Source organism: Rutilus rutilus (genome assembly GCF_951802725.1).
Source record: "Rutilus rutilus genome assembly, chromosome: 18".
Lineage (NCBI taxonomy): Eukaryota > Metazoa > Chordata > Actinopteri > Cypriniformes > Leuciscidae > Rutilus > Rutilus rutilus.
In genome coordinates, this window is record NC_140231.1 from 15,310,888 (window position 1) to 15,337,142 (window position 26,255).

Consider the following 26,255-nt stretch of genomic DNA (forward strand, 5'->3'; position numbering starts at 1 on the left):
TAGGTGTTTGTACACCAGCTATCTCATTTTCACCATTCCCAGTGCATTCTCATTCTTATTCCACTTGAGCGCTCCCATCAATATTACATCTCAAGCACTGCCCATTACACACCACTCTCTAGCAGAGGCCTAATGTTCCTCTTCAACATGGAAATGATCTCTAATTGAAATGAAGACTCACCTGGACCCCCACAGTATTTCAAAGTTCCTATAACAGGCGGTGGGTGTAGGAATACGTTAGATCGGCATTAAAACATAATCTTCTTTTCATTGTCAGTTAAAGACCATGAGTGTTGCTATACTATCGCAAGCTCCCTCTGTCGGCTTTGATGGCCGCTGGCTGTAATATGGATGAAAATCCTATCAAGAGCTTGTTAAACTACCTACCTTTACTCCAAACAAATCGAAAGCCTGAAAGCAACGCAGTCACATTGGTATTGATCTTGAGCGACAAGTCCATATGATGCAGATCTAAAATTAGCCATCATGTGGGAGAGCAAATTTCAAAATGGAAAAGTACAGACTAGATATTCCTTTTAGTATAGCGAGCTTTAGGCATTGCAGTTTACAACCAGAATTAAAGGAATAGTTTGCCAAAAATGAAAAAAATGTCACTATTTAATTAACCTCATGTCAGTCCAACCCTGTACATGAAAAATTCAAATAAAATGTTTTAAAGAAGCTTAATGTAGCTCTTACATCTATGTAACTAAGAAGGTAATCAAGTTAAATTGGAGCTAATCAAGCAATAAAAAGAAAAGAAAAAAACATCATAAAAGTACTACAATTGCACGTTTTTTAAAGCCATATTGTCATGATCTCTGCCTGTGTTCCCCTTGTCTTTTGTGTACTTTAATGTTGCTTCCTGTTCTTCACCATGTTTTGTAGTTTTTTTTTATTTATACCACAGTGTTATAATAATATAATATAATATTATAAAATTATATAATATTATATAATATTATATAATAATATTTGTTATGAATGTGAAAATGAACTATGCATGCTTAAAGGGTTGGTTCACCCAAAAATATTTATTATAATATAAATATAATACATTTATGTCAGTAATTACTCACCCTCATGTTGTTCCAACCCCGTAGGAACGTTCTCAGTTCTAGTGCATGTGTTGTGGCGCTCTCGTGAACTCATGTTAGAGGCCCACATGGAAGAAAATGAATAGTTGAATAAAGTCGTTATTTTTTGTTGTTTTTTTGCACACAAAAAGTATTCTTGTCGCTTGATAAACTTAAAGGGTTAGTTCACCAAAAAATGAAAATTCTGTCAGTAATTACTCACCCTCATGTTGTTCTAACCATGTAAGTCTTTCGTTCATCTTCGGATCACAAATTAAGATATTTTTGATGAAATCTGACAGCTGTCTCACTCCTTCATAGGCTTTCAGAGGGACCGAAACTCGCCGGCCCAGAATAGTTATTAAAAACATCGTTAAAATAGTCCAAGTGACTACAGTGGCTATACATTAAGTTTATCATGCGACGACAATACTTTTTGTGCGGAAAAACAAAACAAAAATAACAACTTTATCCAACTATTAGTGTTCTTCAATGTGGGCCTCTGACGAGAGTTCACGGGAGCGCCAGGACGCATGCGCGAGAACTGAGATTACGGCGTTCTTCTTCTACTACTAACTTACTTGTTACTGGCTGCTCACTCCTTGGGAGTATTACCGCCATCTACTGTACAAGATGACGTCCCGACATCATCGAGACCTAAATCACAATAAGTGTCGAATTCAATAGCTTACATACAGCGCGCGTCTTCCTCTGCTTATAAACAGACCGTTTTGCGCTTCCGGCAATGTCGGGACGTCATCTTGTACAGTAGATGGCGGTAATACTCCCAAGGAGTGAGCAGCCAGTAACAAGCAAGTTAGTAGTAGAAGAAGAACGCCGTAATCTCAGTTCTCGCGCATGCGTCCTGGCGCTCCCGTGAACTCTCGTCAGAGGCCCACATTGAAGAACACTAATAGTTGGATAACGTCGTTATTTTTGTTGTTTTTCCGCACAAAAAGTATTGTCGTCGCATGATAAACTTAATGTATAGCCACTGTAGTCACTTGGACTATTTTAACGATGTTTTTAATAACTATTCTGGGCCGGCGAGTTTCGGTCCCTCTGAAAGCCTATGAAGGAGTGAGACAGCTGTCAGATTTCATCAAAAATATCTTAATTTGTGATCTGAAGATGAACGAAAGACTTACATGGTTGGAACAACATGAGGGTGAGTAATTACTGACAGAATTTTCATTTTTGGGTGAACTAACCCTTAAAGGTTGAGCCACTGTAGTCACTTGGACTATTTTAACGATGTCTTTACTGACTTTTCTGGGCCGGCAGAACTAAATTACATAGAAGCCTATGAAGGAGTGAGACAGCTGTCAGATTTCATTAAAAATATCTTAATTTGTGTTCCGAAGATGAATGGAAGTCTTACAGGGTTGGAACAACATGAGGGTGAATAATTACTGACAGAATTTTCATTTTTGGGTGAACTAACCCTTTTTTTTTGTGTGTGTGTGTGTGTGTGTATGTGTGTGAAATGGTTATTTAGAAACAAAACTGTCCTTAAAATTCTGGTCACATTTATTTTACTGTGACATTGTTACAGTGCAATTACACTAATAAGTACGGAGTAATTTTAATTAACATGTACTTACTACAGAATTAGGGTTATCCATAGTAAATACAAGTATCATGTCTAACAGCACATTAAAATAAAGTGTCACCAAAATTCTGCATATCAATTATTAAAGATAAAAAATAATCGGCATCGTACCATGCATTAAAATACAATGTTGTTGAATGACAGGCTGATCTGATCTGTGCAGTCATGAAATCAGAGACTATCCACTTGACTAAATCTGATCAGAAGTGGTCACCAGTGATGCATCTGCCACATGATATGTCCATACCAAGTATAAACAGTAATCCCTCTCGTCTGATCACTTCTGATAGGATCATCTGAGCTGGATGTTAATCTCAGGTGGAAGCAGGGTCATAGAGATTGATATAGTTGCTGCTTTCCTCCAGATGTACTTTCCTCCATCATCATCTCTCCCACTTCCCCGTTCACCCACATTACCCGTATAACTGTAATCTCAATGTTCCGCTATGTTAGGAGCAGCTCTGCTTAGTAAGGGCTCGGATGGAGGACGATAAGCACATGCTACCAGATGTTGTGCTGGAAAAAAGTGCACTAAAGGGACCATAAGGGGGTTCTGGGCTGCCTGAGAGGCAGAGCACTCCTTCCCGCAAATGTCCATAACGAGTGCTCCCGTACTTCCGAAGATCCCTCGCCATATGGCCTTTACTGAGGCAAAGCTGTCTGCAGAGCCCTGTAGATCTAATACGGCCATGGACCATCAGCTTGGCGCGTCCTACAACCAAAAACTCCTCCCTAAGCCATATGAGCATAACCATGGCGAGTTTGTTCAGATGTAATGCAGTGCCAACTACAGCTGGCAGGTAAAAAAATAAATAAAAAATAAACATGGACCAGAAACCTCAGGCTACTGAAAGCTAGAGACTGCTAGTCCTGGTTCTGTGTCTATCATTTTCCCTCTCTATGTCTCAGTCTGTCTGATCCACTCTGAAGATGAGGCAGCAGTGTGTAGCTCGGTCTCACTGGTTTGAGCTATTTTTACAGCACACAGTGAAGGAGAAAAGTGACGACAAGGTCACTTCTTGCTTTAGGTAGATGAAACTTTGCTATAATGAGATGTGGGCACTGCTAGTGGGGCACATCTCATCTCAGACTATTAAAAGATTTTCATGCAATCTTTGAACTACACCTGAGCCAGCATCTATGGAAAAGACACAGAAGCCTGTGGAAAAGGGGGAAAAAAAACACTGAATGACAGGCAGTATCCCTCTCCTGGACATTACCGAATCAAAACCTGACCAAAAAAAACGCTTCAGGCTGTATTGTGAGTTTGGCTGAGTCTCCACAGAAATGTTGTGCTGGAAAAACAACCTTATGTTGATTCTGGAAACAATCCGGACTGAGAGTGGAAAACCCCAAATATAATCAAGAGTAATAATAAGTTTGTTTTATTCAACATCAAGACTTTTAGTGTGACCAGTTGATTTTTATATTTGATCATTTATTTTTATACCTTTATACCTTTTTACCTTCGTATATAACTACCGTTCAAAAGTTTGGGGTCAATAAGATTTTTAAGTATCTTATTCCTCTATGTCTCTCATCTCTTCTACTCACCAAGGCTGTATTTATTTGATCAAAAAATACAATAAAAGTAATATTGTAAAATATTATTACAATTTAAAATATATATATTTTTTCTATTTTATTATATTTTAAAATATATTTACTCCTGTATAATAGCAAAACTGAATTTTCAGCAGCCAGACTTCAGTGTCACATGATCCTTTAGAAATCATTATAATATGCTGATTTGCTGCTCAAGAAACATTTCTTATTATTAGCAATGTTGAAAACAGTTGTGCTGCTTAATATTTTTGTGGAAATTGATACATTTTTTCTGATTTTTTTAAATAAAAAGTTCAAAAGAACAGCATTTGAAATAAAAAAAATTTTTAAACAATGTAAATGTCTTGACTGTCACTATTGATCAATTGAATGTGTCCCTTCTGAACAAAAGTATTCATTTCTTCAAAAATAATCTTACGGACCACAAACTTTTGACAAAATGTTTGAACAAAGTTTTTATTTATTTTTAAATCATATGTTAACACAATCTGATTGGTTGAGAGCCTCTTCCAGCCATTTCCCTGGATGTGACAGATCCGTGTCATGTGCTTCAGATCTTAAAGTGACATCAGCCTAATAAACCTGCTGCAGTCTGTGTCATTAATGTTAATCAAAGAAATCACTCACTGCTCTTAACTGAATAACATCTGTAGCTTAATAAAATATAATCTATATTCAATTTATAAATTATGCAGTAAAGACTGTTAAGTGTTTAATCATTTTATTTCATTTCTGGATTTCCTGTTAGATCAAATATTTAAAATATATTGTGTTTATGTTGTTTCTACATTAATATGGATATTATATGTGAAAATTGTACAATATAAAAATATATTTAAAAACTTTAATTTTAGGTGTGATTAATCGCGATTAATTACAGAAAAATGTCTGATTAATCAGATATATATATATATATATATAAAACTCACTCAAAGTATTTTGTCTAGATGAAAATAGTAAAGTTAGTTCATATACTGAAAGGATGAAGGTTCCAGATCGAACACTGCAGCTCACCTCTATTATCTCTTTATCTGATATTGACAAACCTGGCTTAAGGTGTGTTTGTAAGGACATCTTTCAACATGGCTCAAAGTTTTTAAAACTTCATGTTTTCAATCAATTTTATGTGCAGGAAAATAAGGTCAGTTGGTCGAACCGTAATTATAACCGGTTAACACTTCATAGCAAAATCAATTTGAGCAAAACAAAACCTGGCAGCACAATTTAAAAAAAAAAAAGTTTTTTCCACCCAATTGCAAGATTGTGTTCTTGGATGAACTGACCCTAACAGGCAAATAAAGTCACGGCTAAATACCAGACAGAACACAACTTCTGTCAGAAAGAAAATTCCCGGTTGTGATTAAAATGAAGACAAAACAGATTGAAAGTGCTCAATGATATTCGCAAGGCAATCATGAAATCCCTCCTGATATAAATGGCCTTGATGTAAAAATTAAATGGCACATAATTTAATATTTTAATAACAATCAAATTACATAGATGAAGGGTCCTTCCATGTAAATTCAAGGACCAAAAAACATATAATTTTAGGAACCACGGTCTAATTTATTCAGGTTCATTTAGTAATATAAAATAAATCCTTTAATTTAGCTAGTTAATTTATCTTAAATTAGTATATTTAGTGAGTTTTCCCCCCTTTTTTCAGAATCACTCTGCTCCAGTCCGGTTTGTATTTACCAGGTCAGTGTCACTTGCATGAAAGGAACAATAGCTTTCAACAAATATTTGTCTTTAAACTTTAGCATACTTCTGTGCACACAGATCAAAAGTTTCAATAGCTGCAAATTAAAACTTACCACAGAAAATCTTCTCTGATTTTATTACAGGGGGATTATGTGGTTTAAAATGGATAACATTCATCCATGATGGCATTTGTGTTAAAGCCTCAACTAATGAGAAAACTCTGACCTAAAGACTGCTGTATCCAACATGCACTTAAGAATTGCACATACTACATAGTACTCTATTTGCTTTAAACCTGTATTTGTTATATTGGATGAAAGTGAAAAGACAAACAAAAACATAAAACAAATAAAATTAATTAAAATTGAAATCCAGTCATTTTAATAGGAATCCATGCTATCGGGAACTTCGCATGAGGGCAAAAGATTTCCCTTCACACATTTCACAACGGGTCAAGTTGGAAACCAACAGAAAGCTGTTTGGTTTAAAAGTGACTTCTGTGTGACCCGTGGTTTATACATCTCTACACTACTGAAATTAGACAACAGACATTGTTTTTGCTTGCAAAATTTGGTCGAAATGTAGCTAATGTGATGTACCTGTAGTATAGCTGCCATATTATTTACCATTACGATTTCTTTCATTAATATATTAGTTACAGTAACAGTCTTACCTTGTCTGACATACTCTTCTGTCTGCTGGTGCACCAACTCCGCAACACATCCTCCATAGCGCAAGCGTCCGTCCTGCTGGTAGGCCTTCAGCCTCTTGCTGGAACTGTATGATTTCTGTGACACTACATGGCAGTTCTCATTGTCCAGAGAGCATGTAGCGTAGTGCATATCCTTTCGGCACGGACCCCGTGTCAGAGAGCGCTGCTGTCTGTCCTTCAAATCCATCACTGCAGAAGCTGACGGACAATTATGTCAGTTACCTGCAGAAGAAGACACAGAGGAAATGTGTGTTGTGGGTTTAGATTTATTTTAGGGGGGGAAAAAAACAACAAAAAAACAACTACAACAAATCATCACAATTGGCTTTGCAATGTGCACTTATGCTGCTTTCACTTCCTATCGGAAATGTCCTACTTTTTGAAGTTGTGATTACAAGCTTGTGGCATTCAATTGCTTTGTTGTCGGAAACAACAATCATGGTTTATTCTTGCCACATGGTTCATTCTTGCCTATTTATTGGGAAAATTATTATTAAAGCCAATATATTTAGCATCCCATTCATTGACAACAATATAAACATTCACAGCGTTATCTAGATATAGATAATTCTGGAATTTCAGTCTATTTTTGCGGTGTACACAACATAAAATATGCTTCAAATGATCATTCATATATGTAAATATGCATTACTTTAATGACAAGACAAGGCGATGTAGCTGCTGTGGAAAAGACTAATAAAGAATGCCAGTCACAGCAGCAATCGTTCTTCCCTCCGCCGTGTTTAAAGTTTATGGCCCGCTCCAACTCTGGAACTTCATCAAAATGATCCCCGAGCTTCCCAGTTGTAAATAAGACTAGGAAACTCGCATTTACGATCCGTGTTGGGAGTAACGCATTACAAGTAATTCAATACTGTACAAGTAAATACAAGTAACTCAACACTTCAATAATTAAAAGTTAATTTACTCAAATATAATCTCACTTTATTAACCAATTTATTTGCTGCTGACCTTCAATGATCCAATTCAACCATACAAATAAGCAAAAATGACTTCAGATAAACATCACCTGTTTACATATTTTTTGCAACATAATGGCGCTTTTCCACTGCATGGTACGGCACGGTTCGGCTCGGTACGGTTCGGCTCGGCGCGGAACGGTTCGGCTCGCTTCGCTTTTCCACTGCGTGGTACGACTCGACTCGGTACGGCACGGTTCGGTTCGCTTTAGCTCGGTTGCTTTTCCATTGCAGTTAGTACCGCTTCAAAGTGGGTGGGACTGATCGTTATAGTTGCCGCCTCTACTGCCATGACATCATCGTAAACGCGCCACATTTCAAACGCACAACACGGGGGATGGTGCTCTTGATTCTCGGCATGTGGATGTTTTTAAATTAAATTAAACGTTCTTATAATGGTTTACTATATGGAAGGAGAATTCTTAACGTGTAATTAAACGTTGCGTTCATATTCTGGGCTCATCTGATTTTTTGTACATAGCATAGCCTACTTTATGATTTTAGTATCATTATAATGATTAATAAATGCACGCACAATTATCCGTGAACTTGATTTGAACAAATGCAAAATTCAGAATTAAATGAATGTGCAGCAATCTTTGCAAATAGAGAGTCTAGGCCTAATGTAGCCTACTGTTTTAAACTACTGCCATTAAAAAAGCGCATTTAATGTTAATGTTATGTTATTTTTTTCCATCTGCCTATGTTGATTATGAAAAGTGAACAGCACGAGACGAGTAGAGAGACATGGAGCGAGTCAGACATAATTTTGACCACTTCATTAAGTTTTGTTCACTTTGTTTTCTTTAAGTGAATTTCGTTTTGTATAAATTGTATCTTAATTTTAATAATTTTTTCATCAAACAATTTGCCTGGATTGAATAAGATGCAAAATAGACAATTTAACCATTGAGGCGCCCGAGCGGTCACTTGCATTGTACGTTAACTGGAGCGCATCTCATCCTCAAATACACAAAGCTTGAAATGTCTTTAAACGAAATAATTCAAAACAAAAAGAAACTTATGTAATCCATTATGTGCATTTCTCTCTATAGGCGCGTTTACTACGAATATGGCGATCGTCAACTTCATCTTTGCCATGCACAGACACTGACAGAAAACACTATTTTATAAATAAAAATCAGTGCACGCGTTTTAATAAAATTAAAACTTTAATTGTGATCATTAAAATAATTGAATATTAAATAATTTGTGGCCAATTTTTGCTCATTTATTAATAGTAGGCTATATATATATAGGCTATATATAGGCCTAATTTTATTAAATTGAACAAGCGCAAAATTCACCATTCAATCAAATATTCAAAAAGACTTAATAATAATAATGTTATTTCAACATAATATCTCGTTATTTCGACATAATGTGCGTGCAACAAGCAAGATGTGCGTTTGTAAATCCGGGGACGCGTGCACTGATTTTTATTTATAAAATAGTGTTTTCTGTCAGTGTCTGGCAAAGATGAAGTTGACGATCGCCATATTCGTAGTAAACGCGCCTATAGAGAGAAATAACATTATTATTAAGTCTTTTTGAATATTTGATTGAATGCTGAATTTTGCGCTTGTTCAATTTAATAAAATTAAAACTTTAATTGTGATCATTAAAATAATTGAATATTAAATATTTTGTGGCCAAGTTTTTCTCATTTATTAATTATATATATATATATATATATATATATATATATATATATATATATATATATATATATATATATATATATACATACACACACACATATGTGTGTGTGTGCCCTCAGCACATGCGTTAAAAATTATCCGGCGCCGCCCCTGACTGCAAGAAACAGTTTACAAGAAACTTTTTAACTGCAAGACACTACAGCGTTGGCTGTTGTCTACTGGCTATTTAAATCTAGCGGGTTTGTCTCGTGCATGGTCTCGTGTCGCAAATACAATGACACTGGTAGTGACGATTCTGTCTGACCAATCAGTGATCTTCAGTGTTTTCACGTCACATTTTAGTACCGGTACGGTACGCTTGGAACCTCAACAGAGGTGGTACCATTTAAAGCGAGCCGAAGCGAGCCGTACCGTACCGTACCATGCAGTGGAAATGCGCCATAAGCGTGCCGTACCGAACCGAGCCGTACCGTACCATGCAGTGGAAAAGCGCCAAAGCGTGCCGTACCGAACCGAGCCGTACCGTACCATGCAGTGGAAAAGCGCCATAAGTGTTGAACAAGTGTTAAATTTCGTTCAGCCTGAGGCTTTTTCATTTCACTTTAGGTGTGAAAGGGCCTTTACATTTGCAAAAAATAAAACATTTCTTTTGTTTTTTGTTCTTTGTTGTTAAAAACTAACAAGCAAGCCTAGCCCAGGTTAGAAAAAATACGCATTACTTTCCATAAAAAGTAACTAAGTAATGTAATTAGTTACTTTTTACGCGAGTAACATAATATTGTAAAGCATTACTTTTCAAACGTAACTTTCCCCAACACCGTTCATGATAATTCCAATAGCACGTGAAGGCAGCAGTAACGGGTATGAAAGCAGTCTCACAACGGGTGTGATACGATAAGAGACGTGTTAGACGGACATCTCTGGCATCTTTGTGCCACGTTTCTTAACAGTTTTTAAACACTGTTCTTGTTTTACACAAGTGTAAAAGTAGTTCATGTGTTTGATTCCATTCAGTTGTCCTATGTGAACGCCCCATTGCATGTGCGTATGTGTCACAAATACAGCCTCTGTGGTTCCCTCCGATCACCACCAGCGGGAACCATCTCCCGAGTATTAACTCTCTTCGAACTCCATTTCCCATAATTCCCGTGCTTGGGATTGATCACCTTCACAGGTGTCACTCATTATCATGACTATTTTAACCAGCTTCTCCTACTTCTCCTCGCGAAGTCTTGTTTTGCCGTGCTGACATTTCTGAGCGTTTTCTCCGTATTCTGTCTTGTTGATTATTTACCTGGACTGTTTATCGTCTCTGACCCTTTTCTGCCTGTCTACCGACCTAGTGCTTTGTTTATCTGGATTACCCCTCTGTCTGCCTGCTGCCTGTCCTGATTATTACTTCTGGTCTACGACTACGAGTTACGATCTGTCTACGTTGTTGCATCTACTGTTGTTTGACCCACGCCTGTTTGACTATTCTTTTGGAGTATCTAATAAAGCTGCACATGGATTCCAACCAGCCTGAGTCTCCGTTACAGAATGAGGGATTTTTTTTATGTACGAATACTATAATGTGCAATTGAAACAAATATGCTTGTTGTTTTCAACTAGGCCTAGTTGAAACATTTCCAACGATATACAGGTATGGCACATCCAATCTGTAAGGTGTTTTCTATCCCTATTTTGATAATGATGATCATATTTCATAAAGTATACAACCAAACACTTCTACTGCAGCAATTTAAAAGTACAACCCGAAACTTGGTAATACAGTATATGCATCACAGAGTACAAATACCAATCTTTTAAACACCACCTATTTAAAGTCAGTAGTGTTTTAGACAGTGTTAACTAGCTAGCAACTAGATTTGCTTGTTATTTTTGGTAGAATGCAAAATTTATTTAGATAGCAATTTTCACAATACACATAGTTTCAAATCAACTTTACAGAAAATCATGATGTTACTGTTTATTTTAATACCTTCATGTCATATTTAGCAGATTAGAGGTGGGTGATTAGTTAATTTTTTTGCTATGATACAAGCAATCAAGCAGTTGAGATTTGATAGCGTATCATTTTGTGTGAGCATACTGTACTGTATGTATGCGAATAAAGTTTAATATACTTATATAACCAATTTTATATAGAGAGTTGTATATTGTTACATTTTGCAATGATATAAATCAGGCAAATGAGAGTTGCAATATAGTATGTATCGCTTTACTTGAGTGTGCTTTATATATGCAAATATAATATATATACACTTTATACATTGAACTGTGCGATAATACAGTATACATTTTTGCAATATTATAAACAATCACACAGCCGAGACTTGCGATATAGTACACAGTACATTGTTTTTTACGTGAGTAGTATACTGTAATTATTCACTTAAATGTATATATCCTCTGCATTATCATTCTAAAGCATTTTGATAGCAGCAATTTTCCCAAAAATGTTTACATTGCCAAGACAACATGGCAAAAATGCAAAAAATGTCTGAACTCTAAAAATATTTTATTGTAGACAGGAGATAAAGACATTTTATATTTTTAGAGTTGCATTTTTTAATTGATATATAGGTCTTAGCACCTAATTAGCTGGGAGAGCGCGGTGAGTGTTATGATTCAAGACAACATGGCAACATGGTGATTCCATGATTTTCCTTAAAAACTGCACTTTTGAAAAGCTTCTATAGAGTGATGCACAAATGCAAAATGGAAAATATGTCTATCTGTACCTGTTCAAACCAACAGTTGCTTCTCTATTAGTAAATTCCCAAGCTAGATATACCGAATGCCTCACTATCAGCTGTAGATCAAGCCGATAACCTGTGAAAACTCTGTAAGCAGATCAACCATTTATGTCACAGTGAGGGAGAAATGCAAATCCAAAACATCACAACAATATATCAAGCCTCCCAAACAGAATGTGCTATCTTCAGCTCGAGACAGACGTATCCTCATGATGTCTTATTATCAGGTAGAGACAGAGAGACTATCACACCCTCCCACTCTACATCTGTGTTGGTGTGCTGAGTTAGCCAGGCATGGGAGCCACCGGAGGATCCAATCAAAACATTGAATCTCTGGCAGAAAGCCGGTTGTTTAGGACATCATTTAATCATGAAAAATACCGCTTCAAATGTTACATACGGGAAAAACAAAGGCAATGAAAGAGATACTACACCTCTGTAAATTACCACCAGGTCTTTTAGGACACATTGCTCTACTAAAAAACTGTACAGCAAGGCCAATATTTTCACTTCAACGTTCGGCTCAGACTGGCTCCGCCCTCCCTCGGGCTCAGCATCAGTCCTCAGTCACACCGGTTCCGCCGCAGCCCTCCGGTTCTCCAGTTCCACCTCCACCTCGGGGGACGTTGTGGCAGCTCCGTTGCAGCCGCCGACGATGCCTCCGGTGTCGCACAGATCCATCAACCCTCCGTCTGCACCCGGGACTCCTTCCCCCTCGGCATCGTTTCCGTTGTTCGTCCCCAGGGTGGCGTTGAACTTTCAACCACCATGGCTTTTGCCGTGGGGCGCTACCTTGTTGGGTTTCTGGGTGTCATACTGCCATCTCCTATTCAAAACCTCCTGGTTACTATATCTACTCCTCCCTGGTCAAGTCCATCATCCATTCATCCCTGGTTTCTACCACCTCCTGCTCCTCCTTCTTCTCTTCTGTCTGTTTTCCAACCCTTCGCCTGCTCCTCGTCCGCATTTTCCACACTATGGCGCGATGGATATTCATTTGATCATTCCTTCTGTTGGTCTTTTAGCTCGTTATCTGTATATATTTAGGCTCCTCATTTACACACAGAAAAACATGACACTTGGATTGTGAATTTTAATTCGGTAAAGCACAAATAATTTAACGTGATCTTTTGTTTTTCATTTTTCATTTTATCCATTGATTCAGAGATAAGGTCTGCAGTTTTGTATTCACACATTACAGAATCAAAACTCACATTTAAAAAATAATATTATGATTAGAAAAGCCCACAAATCCTTTAAGCGACCATCTCAATTAATCTGCTTAATGAAAACATTGAGTTTCTATTAGTAAGTTCTAATCAAATAGTGATTTGAGGAAGAGCTCAATCACGCTGTCAAAGTCAAGTGCTCAAATTAACTGTGACATTTAATAACTTGTAATAACAAGTGATTGTTTTGAACAAGTATTAACTTAGACATAATTTTAGCTAAAGTATTTGTATACTGTGTGCCTTTTGCCCCATGCTGGTGAGCCTTTTACCTGTGTGGAGGGTAAAAGACCCACCTTGCCACCTCATACATAAGATTTTCATAAAAATTTAACTAAAACAAATTATTTATTTTTGCACAAAATCTGTTGTTCCATCAATGTTCAATACTAACATATATATTTTTTCTGCAATCATACACTATGGGAGTAGTGAAAAGCCCCGTTGTACCCTACGCAGCAAGCAAAATGACTATCATGTAACAATGTTCAAAGTATGACTTGATCAAGGTCAACCATTACAGTTTTCAGATAAACACGTTCAGAGTGCAACTACATCCACTGTATGTGCTTTATAACATTATTAAAGGACAGGTCAAGTTTGCAGCATTGGAGACGTTGCAGACAGACACCGCTTCAACAGCGATCCATACGCGTCAATAATTGATACAACCTCCCTATCCATTTGGGAATCTCAGTGGCACAGAAAGGCAGGCCGTATTGGGCTACTCCATTAAAGATAATCTGCCAAAAACCATCTTGGGCAGAGAAGCCTCTTAATCAGTCTAGATACAAAAGGCCACAGTGAACGTCACGCTGAGACTGACTGGTGCTTGCGCCTGGAACAGGGTGACCAACTGTTAACTGTGACTGTTCAATTAGAAATGCTTAGATCAAGCGGCGGGGAAGGGAACGATAATTATAGCAGGAGAATCTGGTGGAGAGAGTGGAGAGATTTATAACGGTGTGAGAGGTTGGTGGCGTGATGAGGAAGAAAAGTGCCTGATGGGTTCAATTTAAAGATAGAGGGAGAGTTCAACTAAAAATTGAAATCCTCTCATCATTTTCTCACCTTCATGTGTTTTGAAACCTGTACGTCTTTTCTCTCATCCTTTCATGATACATTTTTATTTCCACCTTATTTTAAGTATCCACTTTATTTTGCAACACAGAAGTACGCTATTTTATGCGAGACTTCTGATGCATTAAATAACTAGAAGAACAGTGCAGTGAAAAGGAAAACTACTTGCACTACAAACCAGTGTGTTTACGATAATACTGTACATTTAAAAAAGCGGCATAACGGACTGTTAAAGCAACATACCGGACTGTTTTTGTACAGGTAAAATAACTGGAAGTGAATAACACCAGAATAACTCCTTGGTCCCCATTCATTGTATAAAAAAAGAGCAGCATGAACATTCAGCAAAACATCTACTTTTTGGTTCCACAAAAGATATACAGTTATATGGGTTTGGAACAAAGTAAGGGATTTTTTTTTTTTCATGGTCCTCTCTCATTCATTTTGATTCATCGTTCACTCTTAAAAGCTGCCAAAAGCTGTAAATTGTATTTAAAGAGATGTGTTGCATTATAGAACAGGGTTTTAAAATCGTTGGAAACACTGTATGATGTATACTGTATCATACACTGTATTGACACATATACCCAATTTGACACAAAACCATTTCATAAATGCAAAAAAAAAAAAAAGAACTATATTTGAGCATCCAGGGTTACAGGGTCTGAGATGGGGTAGAAGATGCAGATTATTCTCTAATGAAAATTGTCATTTCAGCAAAAAATTTAAAAAAATGTAGGAACTGATATTAGCCAGAGCTGAGAAGGCAATACACTGTACTGCTCATCCTCTTCTGGAATTGCAATCTCTGAAGAACTTTCCAGGAGAAGAACAGTGTCTATTTTCAACATGGCAAACTCTATGTCAAAATCTCCTCCCACTCTGCGGGCACCGGAGGCGATGTTCAGCTCTTTTGTGCGGTTCTGAAGTCTTTGAAGGTAAAGTACCGCGGTACAGAGCATGTAGCCGGAGCGCAGTACACCCTAAAGCGAGCACAGAACCATTTTGCTGAACCTAAAGCCCTGGGGCTGCTGTGCACTCTGTCTCCTGGGCTGGGATAGATCAGGAGAGGGACGGTGGGGTTTTCTCCATTTATTTTTACTAGCATCTCTTGTGGATGGGTTTCTATGTGAAAAAGAAAGAACAAAACAGCTCTGGAGACCCTAAGAGATGTGCAAAAGGGCTTAACAATTGGAGAACAGCTTAGCTTGTGTTTAATAGCTGATCTAATAATCACCACTTATACTTTGTTTCTCAGCAATCTCCTTCACACTCTCTTTTCCTTCTTGCTCTCTTTTCCTTCATGTATACATATATATATATATATATATTGCAAATACAGAATTATATTAATAGATTAATCTTGTTTAATTAAAAATTAATCACTAATATTAAATTATAATATAGAATATATAGAATTGAATTGAAATTTTATTATAGCTATATTTAATTCATATTTAAGTATATTTTAGAATACAAATAGAATTTGCTAATATTTAATTTTATTATAGAATAAATATAATAAAAACATAATATTAAATCATAATATAGAGATGATACAAATATGAAAAGTTCATATTTAATTATATATAGAATAGCTATAATATAAATGTAAATAACACATTTTTAAGAATATTTTAGAATAAAAATATATTTTGCAAATACCAAATTTTATTAATAGATCCATATTGTTTAATAAAAATATGAATCACTAAAATTAAATTATAATATAGAATAGATAATAAAATATGATTAGCTAATATGTAATTATTTTTTATTATAGCTACTCTATATTATAATTAATCATATTTAAGTATATTTTAGAATATAAATGTAATTTGATAATATTAATTACATTATGGAATCATTTTATTAATAAAATGAATTACTAATATTAAATCATAGTATAGAATAGATAATAAAAATATGTATAGTTCATATTTAATTATATTATAGAATGGCTATAGTAAAAATTTAATCCATTAATTTTTAAGAATATTTTAGAATAAAAATATATTTAGCAAATTCCGAATTTTATTAATAGATTCATATTGTTAAATAAAAATATGAATCACAAAAAAAAAAAAAAAAAAAATTCATGAAACATGAAAACCTCCTGAACGTGCTAAATCTGTCTGCTTAAAATACAATAACTTTGGGAGAAACATTTCAGTGAATAACAGCTATTTTTCACAAAATTACCAAAAAGTGGGCTGAATACCGCAGTTTGCCTCTCTCTGTCACTCATCACGGCCCTCTATTATCTCATCCAGCATAACCCGGCATTTAGCTCTCCTGTGAATAACAAATAACACTTCAGTCACGTTTCAGCAGTGCCAGTACTAACGTCTGAGCAGCGTGACGAAACCTGATTTTACAAGAATACACTCACATACACTTGTACGTTGTAATAGTTTTAACACTATGTTTCAACAAATGCGGAATTAAAGGAAGAGCCAGAGATCAGGAGAAATCGAGATGCTCTTCGGAGGTGTTCTCTCACTGGTTGGCTCTCACTCGACCGCAGCATGAGTGGCTGTTACGAGGAGCGACTCTAATAAAGGCTGAGGCAGCGCTGAGAAGTGGCTCACACACACACAAATAGACCTCCAGTACTGTCTAAGGGCTGCTCCACTGGCCACTTCAGCCTCCTTCTTCCCAAGCCTGGATAATAGGGCTGCTCTCAAAACACATTATATTCCATGGCAGGCGGGCAGCACAAGTGGCCAGAGAGGCCTGTACTCTGTACTCCCAAATGCCATAAAATTAGAATGCAGACACGACATGGTGCTTCAACACACACTCTGTGCGCATCTCTTTCCCTTGCACAATCTCATTATTTGCTCTATTCACAACATGGAAGTGTATTTTTCACTCCAGCTTTTAAAAAATGAGAATGGCCAGAGCTTTCTCACTCTCCTTTTCCCTTAATACTCCTCTAGCTTTTTCAGTCAGCGCAGTTGTATTCTGGGGGAATTATTTGACCATTATAAAAACATGGACAAAGTGAGTCAGAGCACACCGTGTCCTGGTATAGTCAAATGAAAGCCAGCCCAGTTAAACATTTGGACTTATTTGACAAACACTATAGTTTGTGGTAAATACAAAGAAGTAAATACTTTAGCCAGGGCAAATTCAATTAATCAAAAGAGACAGTTATTCAGTTTAAGTATAGGGATGCACCGATACCAGTATCCCGACACTGCGCTCATGTACTCATAATCATTAAAAATGATACCACTCTAATACCAAAAACCGATACCACACAGCGCGTGTAGTGTTTGCGTCCAGACAAAGAAACACTGGCAACAGAGCAAACATAGAGCAGAATGGATAAATCAGAAAAGGATGTCTATGGAGTAAATGTATCTAATTGACAGAATATTAAACAAATAGCTGCTGTGCGCAAGTTGATAAGCAAAACACGCGGAGTGGATTGAGCGCGATTTATGTATGATTTATGTTATGTGATTTATGTATAACGAGTGGTTCCCTACATTTTAAAGGGATAGTTCACTTTGAAAATAAATTTTGGTATGTTTTAGCTTACCTCAAGGGCATCCAAGATGTAGGTGTCTTTTTTTCCGCAGTGGTTTCAATTTTGATATTTTTAGGTCAAACCGTTCTTGTCTGTCAGTCATTTCATGCAGGTCTACGGTCACTGTCTCAAAGAGCATGCACAAAGTCCAAATTAAAACAATTCCCCATCGTCCAAATTAAACAATTCCCCATCGTAAGTACACATTGATGGCCTAAGACACGAAACGAGCGGTTTGTGTGAGAAAACGAACAGTATTTATATAGTTTTCACCTCTTGAACACAGCCGCGTCCAATTGATCTGAGGGCGCGGGCGGGTATAGATATATACATAGATGTCGCCTTGGCTACGGTTTCGTTAATGAACTGCAGTAGCCAATGCGACATCTATGTATCTATACCCGCCCGCGCCCTCAGATCATTTGGACGCGGCTGTGTTCAAGAGATAACAACGATATAAATACTGTTCGTTTTCTCACACAAACCGCTCGTTTCGTGTCTTAGGCCATCAATGTGTACTTACGATGGGGAATTGTTTAATTTGGACGATGGGGAATTGTTTTAATTTGGACTTTGTGCATGCTCTTTGAGACAATGACCATAGACCTGCATGAAATGACTGACAGACAAGAACGGTTTGACCTAAAAATATCAAAATTGAAACTTCTGCGGAAAAAAAGACACCTACATCTTGGATGCCCTTGAGGTAAGCTAAAACATACCAAAATTTTATTTCAAAGTGAACTATCCCTTTAACAGGAAGGCAAATCGTTCGTACCATACGTTTTACCCAAAGTTGAACAGTTTTCAATTCTTATGGAAAAAGAAAAAACTGGGCAAATCAATTTGTGAAATATTATTATGGTATAGTGTTACCAAAATGCATCAAGTTTGCCTAAAAGAACACAGAACATTTGAATATTTTACGCACCATTTATGCAGGTGTACATTTCTTTTGTACCAACAAACATTTTAAAAATATGAATACGCCTTTACGAATGATTTACACAAAAATGTGTTCTGCTCATGTTTAATGAATAAGGCCCATTAAAAGTAATGAATTAATGTATTAAATAAAAAATGCAAATGTAAACAAATGCATAAACTTTTCAACTTAAATAAATAAGATATAAATACATATTTAGAAAATTCAAAATAAATACAAATAAATGTAGAAAAGGTTTAATATATTATTTTTACTGTTTATTTATTTGTCAATTTAAAATGTAATTTATTTTCAATTTTATGTTTACATTAATAATTGATTTAACCATTTTATTTTTAAATGACACTTTTAGTCCACCATAAAATAAATATGAGAGTATTTATTAAATAATAAAGTACTTTGATTGGTTTAACATTTTTGGTTAGTATATAATTGCCATATTTAATTGCATCAATTCATAATTTTGTAGACTTTATACTATAATTCTAAAATGTCAAAAACAGCATAAAGAATAAGTAGGTGAATCAAAATGTTTGGTTGTGCACGCACAAGTAAAGTCTCTTTAGTTCTAAGTAGCAATTATCACCAAATCACCACAGAAGGTACAGCAGATCACAGAGATTTACTTGTGTAGAATTAGACCCAATTACTGCCTCTGCAAAACACGGAAAATTTGGTTGTTTGCCACTAAATCAACAGATTTATATGCGGGAACTGTTTTGGTTAATTAGCATTTATCAGTTACTTTTCATCCAAGCAACTAAAGGCGGCATCCCACTAAAGCTGTCTCGAACAACTACAGATTGTTGTAGAGATGTCACACCTACCGACTGTTTTTCACTGAAATCTCACCCTTTTCATTGGGAGGTCTCTCCAAAATCCCTCACGTATTGCAACGGCCCGATTTGGCAGCAAATCAATGTGAAGATAAGAACAGGGGCACCACGAAAAAAGAAAGAGATAGACTGAATTAGGATTTGGATGTGTATTTGTCCCTTTGGGGCCATTATAAGTCATGCGCCGCTTCAGCAAGAAAAACATTTATATTCAATAAAAACACTTACTGCTCTGCCTAAAACACAGACTGCTCTGCCTCTATTTTATTAGTCATTTAAGTGTAGGAGAATGGCAGTAAAAAAAAAAAAATGGTTATGCAATCAGAGTATGTGATTTGTGCGGAGGAAAAAGTTTGGATCAGATCTGAGCAGCACAATGTGCTTGTCAGTTCTTCAATGTGAGAAGAAGCTCATTGGTCACTGCCAAGGCCACGAGAGTCTGTCCCAGCCACTGCTTGTAATAATATCAAGCATTCTAGATGTTGTGATTTAGTCACAAGGCCATTACCTCAGCAGGGAATTGAGTCACTGGGGATGTTAACGTTCCCCACTGAGAGACGCTTTCTCTGATTCTTGAATGGCTATGTAAATGAAGCCTCCAATTGAAAATTGACTAAAAGAACAGCAGCCTCAGAATATACCAATTGTAGGACAGTCCCTTTGGAGCATCCTTGGTTTAAGTGATTCGTTTAAACTGCCCAGTTGTTAGTTCATCTGTACTTGAGATTATTCTACCACCTTGTATCAGCATCTCCCATCCTTAACCAATTTCAAGATGCTAGAAATGCGGTCCTAGAATTCCTGAAACTGTAGCCTCCTGTATTGCAAGAAACATTGGCATGCATGGATTTGATTTTTTTTAGTTTACAGAGTTTCAGTGGCAGTACTATATTAAAGGTATAGCGGAGGATTTTCTTTTTCCGGGTGGATCATCAAGACTATTGGTCCTCCTAAGTGTCAATCATTCTGGTGATATGTTTACGTAAGGCCGTCGTACGTGCTCGTGCACACGATTCACACGATGGCGTGCGTTCAAAACACAGGTTGGGCTTCCCACTGTCGCGAAGTTTCTACTTGACAGGTAAAGTTTGGCATGCTATTTGGAGAAATCCATTTAAAATCACTGCTAGTAAAAGTTAATGTAAGCTATGATTAGCTCGTGCATGCTTTCTCGTGCACACGTTTAATAGGCGTTCCCTCTCGGGAGCAGGTAGAGTGTTGCGCATGTGCATTTTTTCAAAAAGTGGAGAGGGCGGTTCTTTTCTAAAATTCGGGAAAATCCTCCGCTATACCTTTAAAGGCACAGTATGTAAGTTTGACCACTAGAGGTCGCTTATTCAAAGCAATAATAAAGGCGTGGCTTGATGACACTGTGAATCAGTGGCGTGCACAGACCTCCTCAGGGGCAGGGGCGGAAGGACCAAAAAGGGCACCATTTTTTTTTAAACATTTATTTATGAAATAAATTACCTGTATTTAAAGCAGTACCCGTCTGTCTGTTGTGTTTTTAAATATTTTAATGACTTCCTCAGACTTAATTGGAATATCTTGCTCGATGGAGAGCAGCAGTAGGTCAGAGAGCCTCTCTTCATTACCAATGAAAAGAGTTGATACAATTAGAATGCATAACACATCAAACAAAAATAGGGAAATGATGATAATATTACTAAATATGACTTACTTTACCAAACAAAACAGTGAGAATCAAGAAGGTAATTATGAGGAATTCATGTTTAGTTTTGTTGATGTTGTAAATTGTATGTATGTATTCATGAAAGTGTTAGCTATCATGAAATCCGTAACACTTTACAATAAGGTTTGTTTGTTAACATGAACTAATAATGAACTGCACTTCTACAGCATTTATTAATCTTAGTTAATATTAATTTCAGCATTTACTAAAACATTATTAAAATCAAAAGTTGTATTTGTTAACATTAGTTAATGCACTGATTGTGACATTACATGAACAGTTAAAAGTTGTATTTTTATTAACTATAAGATTAACAAATACAGTAACAAATGTGTTGCTCATAGTTAGAATAATAAACAAATGAGCCTTATTGTAAAGTGTTACTATAAAATCAAAATCAATATAAATTCCTTACAATTTAAAGTTGGACATGGACTTAAAATTTCCTTTCACTAGATGTATTTCCCCAAGCTAATAACACTTGCTATGGCCTTGGATAAGAACGAATTACATTGTCAAACTCAGAAGGTTGACATCAAGTTATACATTTATTATAGTTAAGCATAACTCGCATCTTTCCGTATTAAAGGTATAGCGGAGGATCTTTCCGAATTTTAGATAAGACCCGCCCTCTCCACTTTTTGAATAAGTTTGATTGATTCACCAGAATGATTGACAATTAGGAGGACCAATAGTATAGGTGATCCACCCGGAAGTAAAAAATCCTCCGCTATACCTTTAAGGAAATACTTTCTGTATTAGCTTAATGTTACCTGCTGGCTGCTCCTGTAGTTTGAAGACTCGTGGCGAACTGCTGTAGCGCTAGCGCTGCAAAGGAAACTCCGCCTAAAAATTTTTTTCATAATATTTTTTTATGTGGCAATGGTGTATAAGTGTATTGTTATTTATTATAATATTTATAATAATTATTATTATTATTTACATTTATCAGAGAGGGGCACAATACATTTTGAGACAAAAGGGGGTGGGGCTTGGACCAAGTCCAAGCTTATTCAAGTCCAACCCTGATGTAATACTAAATTTAGCATTTAAATCTACTGTACATTTTTGTTAAATTTATACTATATGTCTTAGAAGTATTAATAATAACAAAATAAAAGCAATTTTCTGTTTGGGGAGAAAATAAAATCAGAGGGGCCTCCAGTTTCGTTGTATGAGATGAACGGCACATACTGTAGCACACACGCTGCTCTCCTTAAACGCAGGTCTTTTTTCCTGACCTATCATTTTAGGCAAGGCCGTCCATACCTCTTCCAGGAGTCCTAATTATCTCAAAACAATTAGCGCCAATTTGCCGCCGCGCCACTGAGAGATGAAAAGGAAGCTCTCCTTCCTGTTTTGAGAAAGATTCAGAATGGCTGAGAGGGGAAGTTGAGGTCAGGAAATGACAAAAGAGCTAATTACAGAAGAGTACAGCTATTTCAATACTGTTCGCGTTTGGGGATGTCAGAGCAAAAAAAAAAAAGCGAACGGCTACAGAAGACATCAGAAGGGTCAAAGTCACAAAAGATCCTGCAATTCAGGCTGATAAACTTCCTGTGAGGTTTTACTGTTTCTGGCCCACATTTGTGTGACATTTTTACAATGGATTTGTCGTCGATGGTCACAGTTCATGCGTGATCTCTTTCAGCAGATGGCTGGAGGAGGGTGGTAAATGTGAGTTTTACTGGCAAACATGTACCACCATGTGGGTGACTTGTTCAGAGAATCACTCTATTGTATTGAAATGGGGTTGTTTCACCATGTACAGTCTCACTCCATGAGACATACTGTAGAGAAACTTCAACATGTCATCTGTCCCAGAGAGTCAATGTGCATTCCTGTACTAGATGCTGAAGACATATGGGAATATCAAACACAGCTCAAGTCACTGGGCGCAGCATTACTCAGCCACTGAACTGGTTACAGGTGAGCAGATGCATGAACAGAGCGGCTGAAATGAACCACGTAAGTGAACAGGAGGTGCTCAGTTGCCGCGCACAATTTAGCAACTAACCAGCTAGTTCTGTACAGGAAGAAGCACTTTACAAGCTCAAACGAAATATGTTGTTCAAGGAAAAGTTCTTGATGTGCTCAGCAATATGGATTGTGAAGATCTGTGAAGAAGACTGTCACACAATTACATACACTCATATTCCTAACACACGTGTGTCCACTTCCTGCATCAACAGTTACAATGCAAGCATATTACTCAATATTTCAATATTTAGCACTCTCCCCCAGATTGATTAGTCTTTTTATTAGTCCATTAAGATTAAGATTTGTTAGATTTTTAGTTTTTGGAATAACATGAGGGAGAGTAAATTATGGCAATTTCATTTTTGGGTGAATGATCTCTTCATCATATATATGTATGATAAAAAGCATTTTAAAGCATCCAGGTCTGTATGAATGTGTGAGAGAGAGAGAGAGAGAGAGAGAGAGAGAGAGAGAGAGAGAGAGAGAGAGAGAGAGAGAGAGAGAGAGAGAGAGAGAGAGAGAGAGAGAGAGAGAGAGAGAGAGAGAGAGAGAGAGAGAGAGAGAGAGAGAGAGAGAGAGAGAGAGAGAGAGAGAGAGAGAGAGAGAGAGAGAGAGAGAGAGAGAGAGAGAGAGAGAGAGTGAGTGAGTGTGTGTATTTATTGATTTATACAAACACACACAAACCTACATTAAAAGGGAACTTGGCAACTCTAGCCATTTCTTCGCTGATTTTCACTTTTGTTGTTGCATGTTTTATCAAAAAGGTCCCCCTACAGCTGTGGGGTGTATATTTCACAACACTCTTGTGAAAAAAACACACTTGCGGCACCCTCCTCCCCCTTTCTACCGCTGCTCATGTGCATTTGTTATTATCAGAGCCGGCCAACTCTATCGTGTGGAGCTATGTCTACCGGGGTGGGTGATGCATAATACACAGTATCACAGAACATTATCGTGTTTATGTCGAATTGCCGTAAAGCAGTTTGTGTTTCTCACTCGTTCTATTTCCAACTTACCGGAACATTAGTTCCCATGTTGCAAAGTTGGTTTTTCGCCTGGGAACGCTAGGGGGAGCGGGGGAAGTCACCATTTTCACCAGAACAGGTTATTTAACCATCCAAATGATTTCTAAACGGTTTTATTAAGATGAAATAGTTGGCAAGTTCCCCTTTAAGCATTTTTTCCAAAATGGCTGTGGAAAGTGTGCCAGATGCTTTGACGTAAGCTTTGCCAAGTGATAGTAACGGTAAGATTTCGGTAATAATTTTAAGAATATTACACTGGTCTCATTGAAAAACTTGAAGTGGGAATAAATTTCTTTGTATAATCTGCACTGAATATTATGAAATATGACTATGAAATGTAATAATGCCTTTGAATAGACTCAAATTCAAATCTCTGACACACGCACAATGTATTTGAGCATTTGTGCTAATTGCTAGGAAACAGATCATGCTGAACAAAATGACAATGAAAGTAAAAGAATAAAATGTGCTAATAATGAACAAACAGATGCAATGTATACTGGGAAATATTGTTACTGTGACCTTTACATCATGACTTCTATTGACAAAAACACCTAATATGTTTTTACCTCCTCCCTCTCTTACTCTCAGTCTATTCTAATGGACTCTCCCAGCATCTGAAGAGCAGGGCTGACAGTAATCAGATTTGTCTGTCCTATAAAAGTGCTCAGAGATAAAAGCGTCTGAGACTTTCCACACTTCGACCAATTGCAAAGCAGTAGAGAGGCAGTGAGAGAGAATGACCTGTCCACTTTATCATTATCGCAATGTCGGTCTCAGTACAACGACCAAATGAACATGGAAATAAAGCGAATCTGTGAAGCTGGTACTATCAGGCAGGTGCATTTGATGTTGGACTCAGCAGGTAGAGCACTTCCATTAAATATCGTCTGTCAGCAACCCCAACAAAAGAAGTCAAGCAGAGTCATCTAATGAAAACCCACTGAGCAAAAACTTCATTAAAATGTTAATAACCGTTCCGCTGAAACATTGTTTTGCCACCAACAACAGCTCCAAATTTGCTTGATTGATTGAAAAAAGGGGTTTCAGACAGTCAGCAACCAATTCACCACTTAAAAATGTATTATGCTAATCACTGCCTTTTCAACATTATTTACATTTTATTTACATAGTGAAATGTGTCAACAAATAACAACTACAATCGTATAATCGTATAACAACTATAATCTTATGTGTAAATGTATGTAAAATATATGTATGTAATCTTAAAGCAACAGATCACCTAAAAATGAAAATTGTCATTATTTATGACCTGTTTGACTTTCTTTCTTCTGCGGAACACGAAAGGAAAATAAATATCCAGTTCGGTGAATACAATACAAATGTTCACCTGCTTTTTCTGCACTAATGTAAAAGGTACATTTCCACCACCTACTGGGCTGGAGTGCAAAGTGCTTTATAGCATTAAAGTCCCTTTCAAGGCTGGTCAGGTCATCCTGCGACCATCTTGGAAACGCAGTTATAGCTATAGTCGTCCAAATACACCTCCTATGTAATCCACGTCTCTTATCTTTAGTTAGATAGAATTGAAAAGTACCAACGTTTTTGAAGCTCCAAAGAGCACATTCATCCATCATAAAAGTAATCCATTCGACTCCAGTAGGTTAATAAATGCCTTCTGAAGCGAAGCATTCGGGTTTTTGTAAGAAAAAAATAAATATTTAACACTTTATAAACTACAGAGGTCAGAATTAATGGCACCCCTGGTAAATATGATCAAAAATGGCTGTAAAACATAAATCTGCATTGTTTATCCTTTTGATCTAAAAAAAAAGCAAAAATCGAACCTTTCATTGAAGTAAAAGAATTGAAAGTGGGGGGGGGGGGGGGGGGGGGA

The 26,255-nt window shown here is 36.7% G+C and overlaps 1 protein-coding gene across 1 annotated transcript in view; it reads right to left on the reverse strand.

Annotated features, from left to right (window-relative positions):
• LOC311276765 (teneurin-2-like) overlaps nt 1-26,255 on the reverse strand; it is a 72,906-nt gene that overhangs the window by 13,990 nt on the left and 32,661 nt on the right. Inside the window, exon 2 of the mRNA XM_084386647.1 lies at nt 6,632-6,892. Within this exon, the coding sequence (XP_084242773.1) occupies nt 6,632-6,857 (226 nt within the window). The 5' untranslated portion in view covers nt 6,858-6,892. The remainder of the gene's footprint in view (nt 1-6,631; nt 6,893-26,255) is intronic.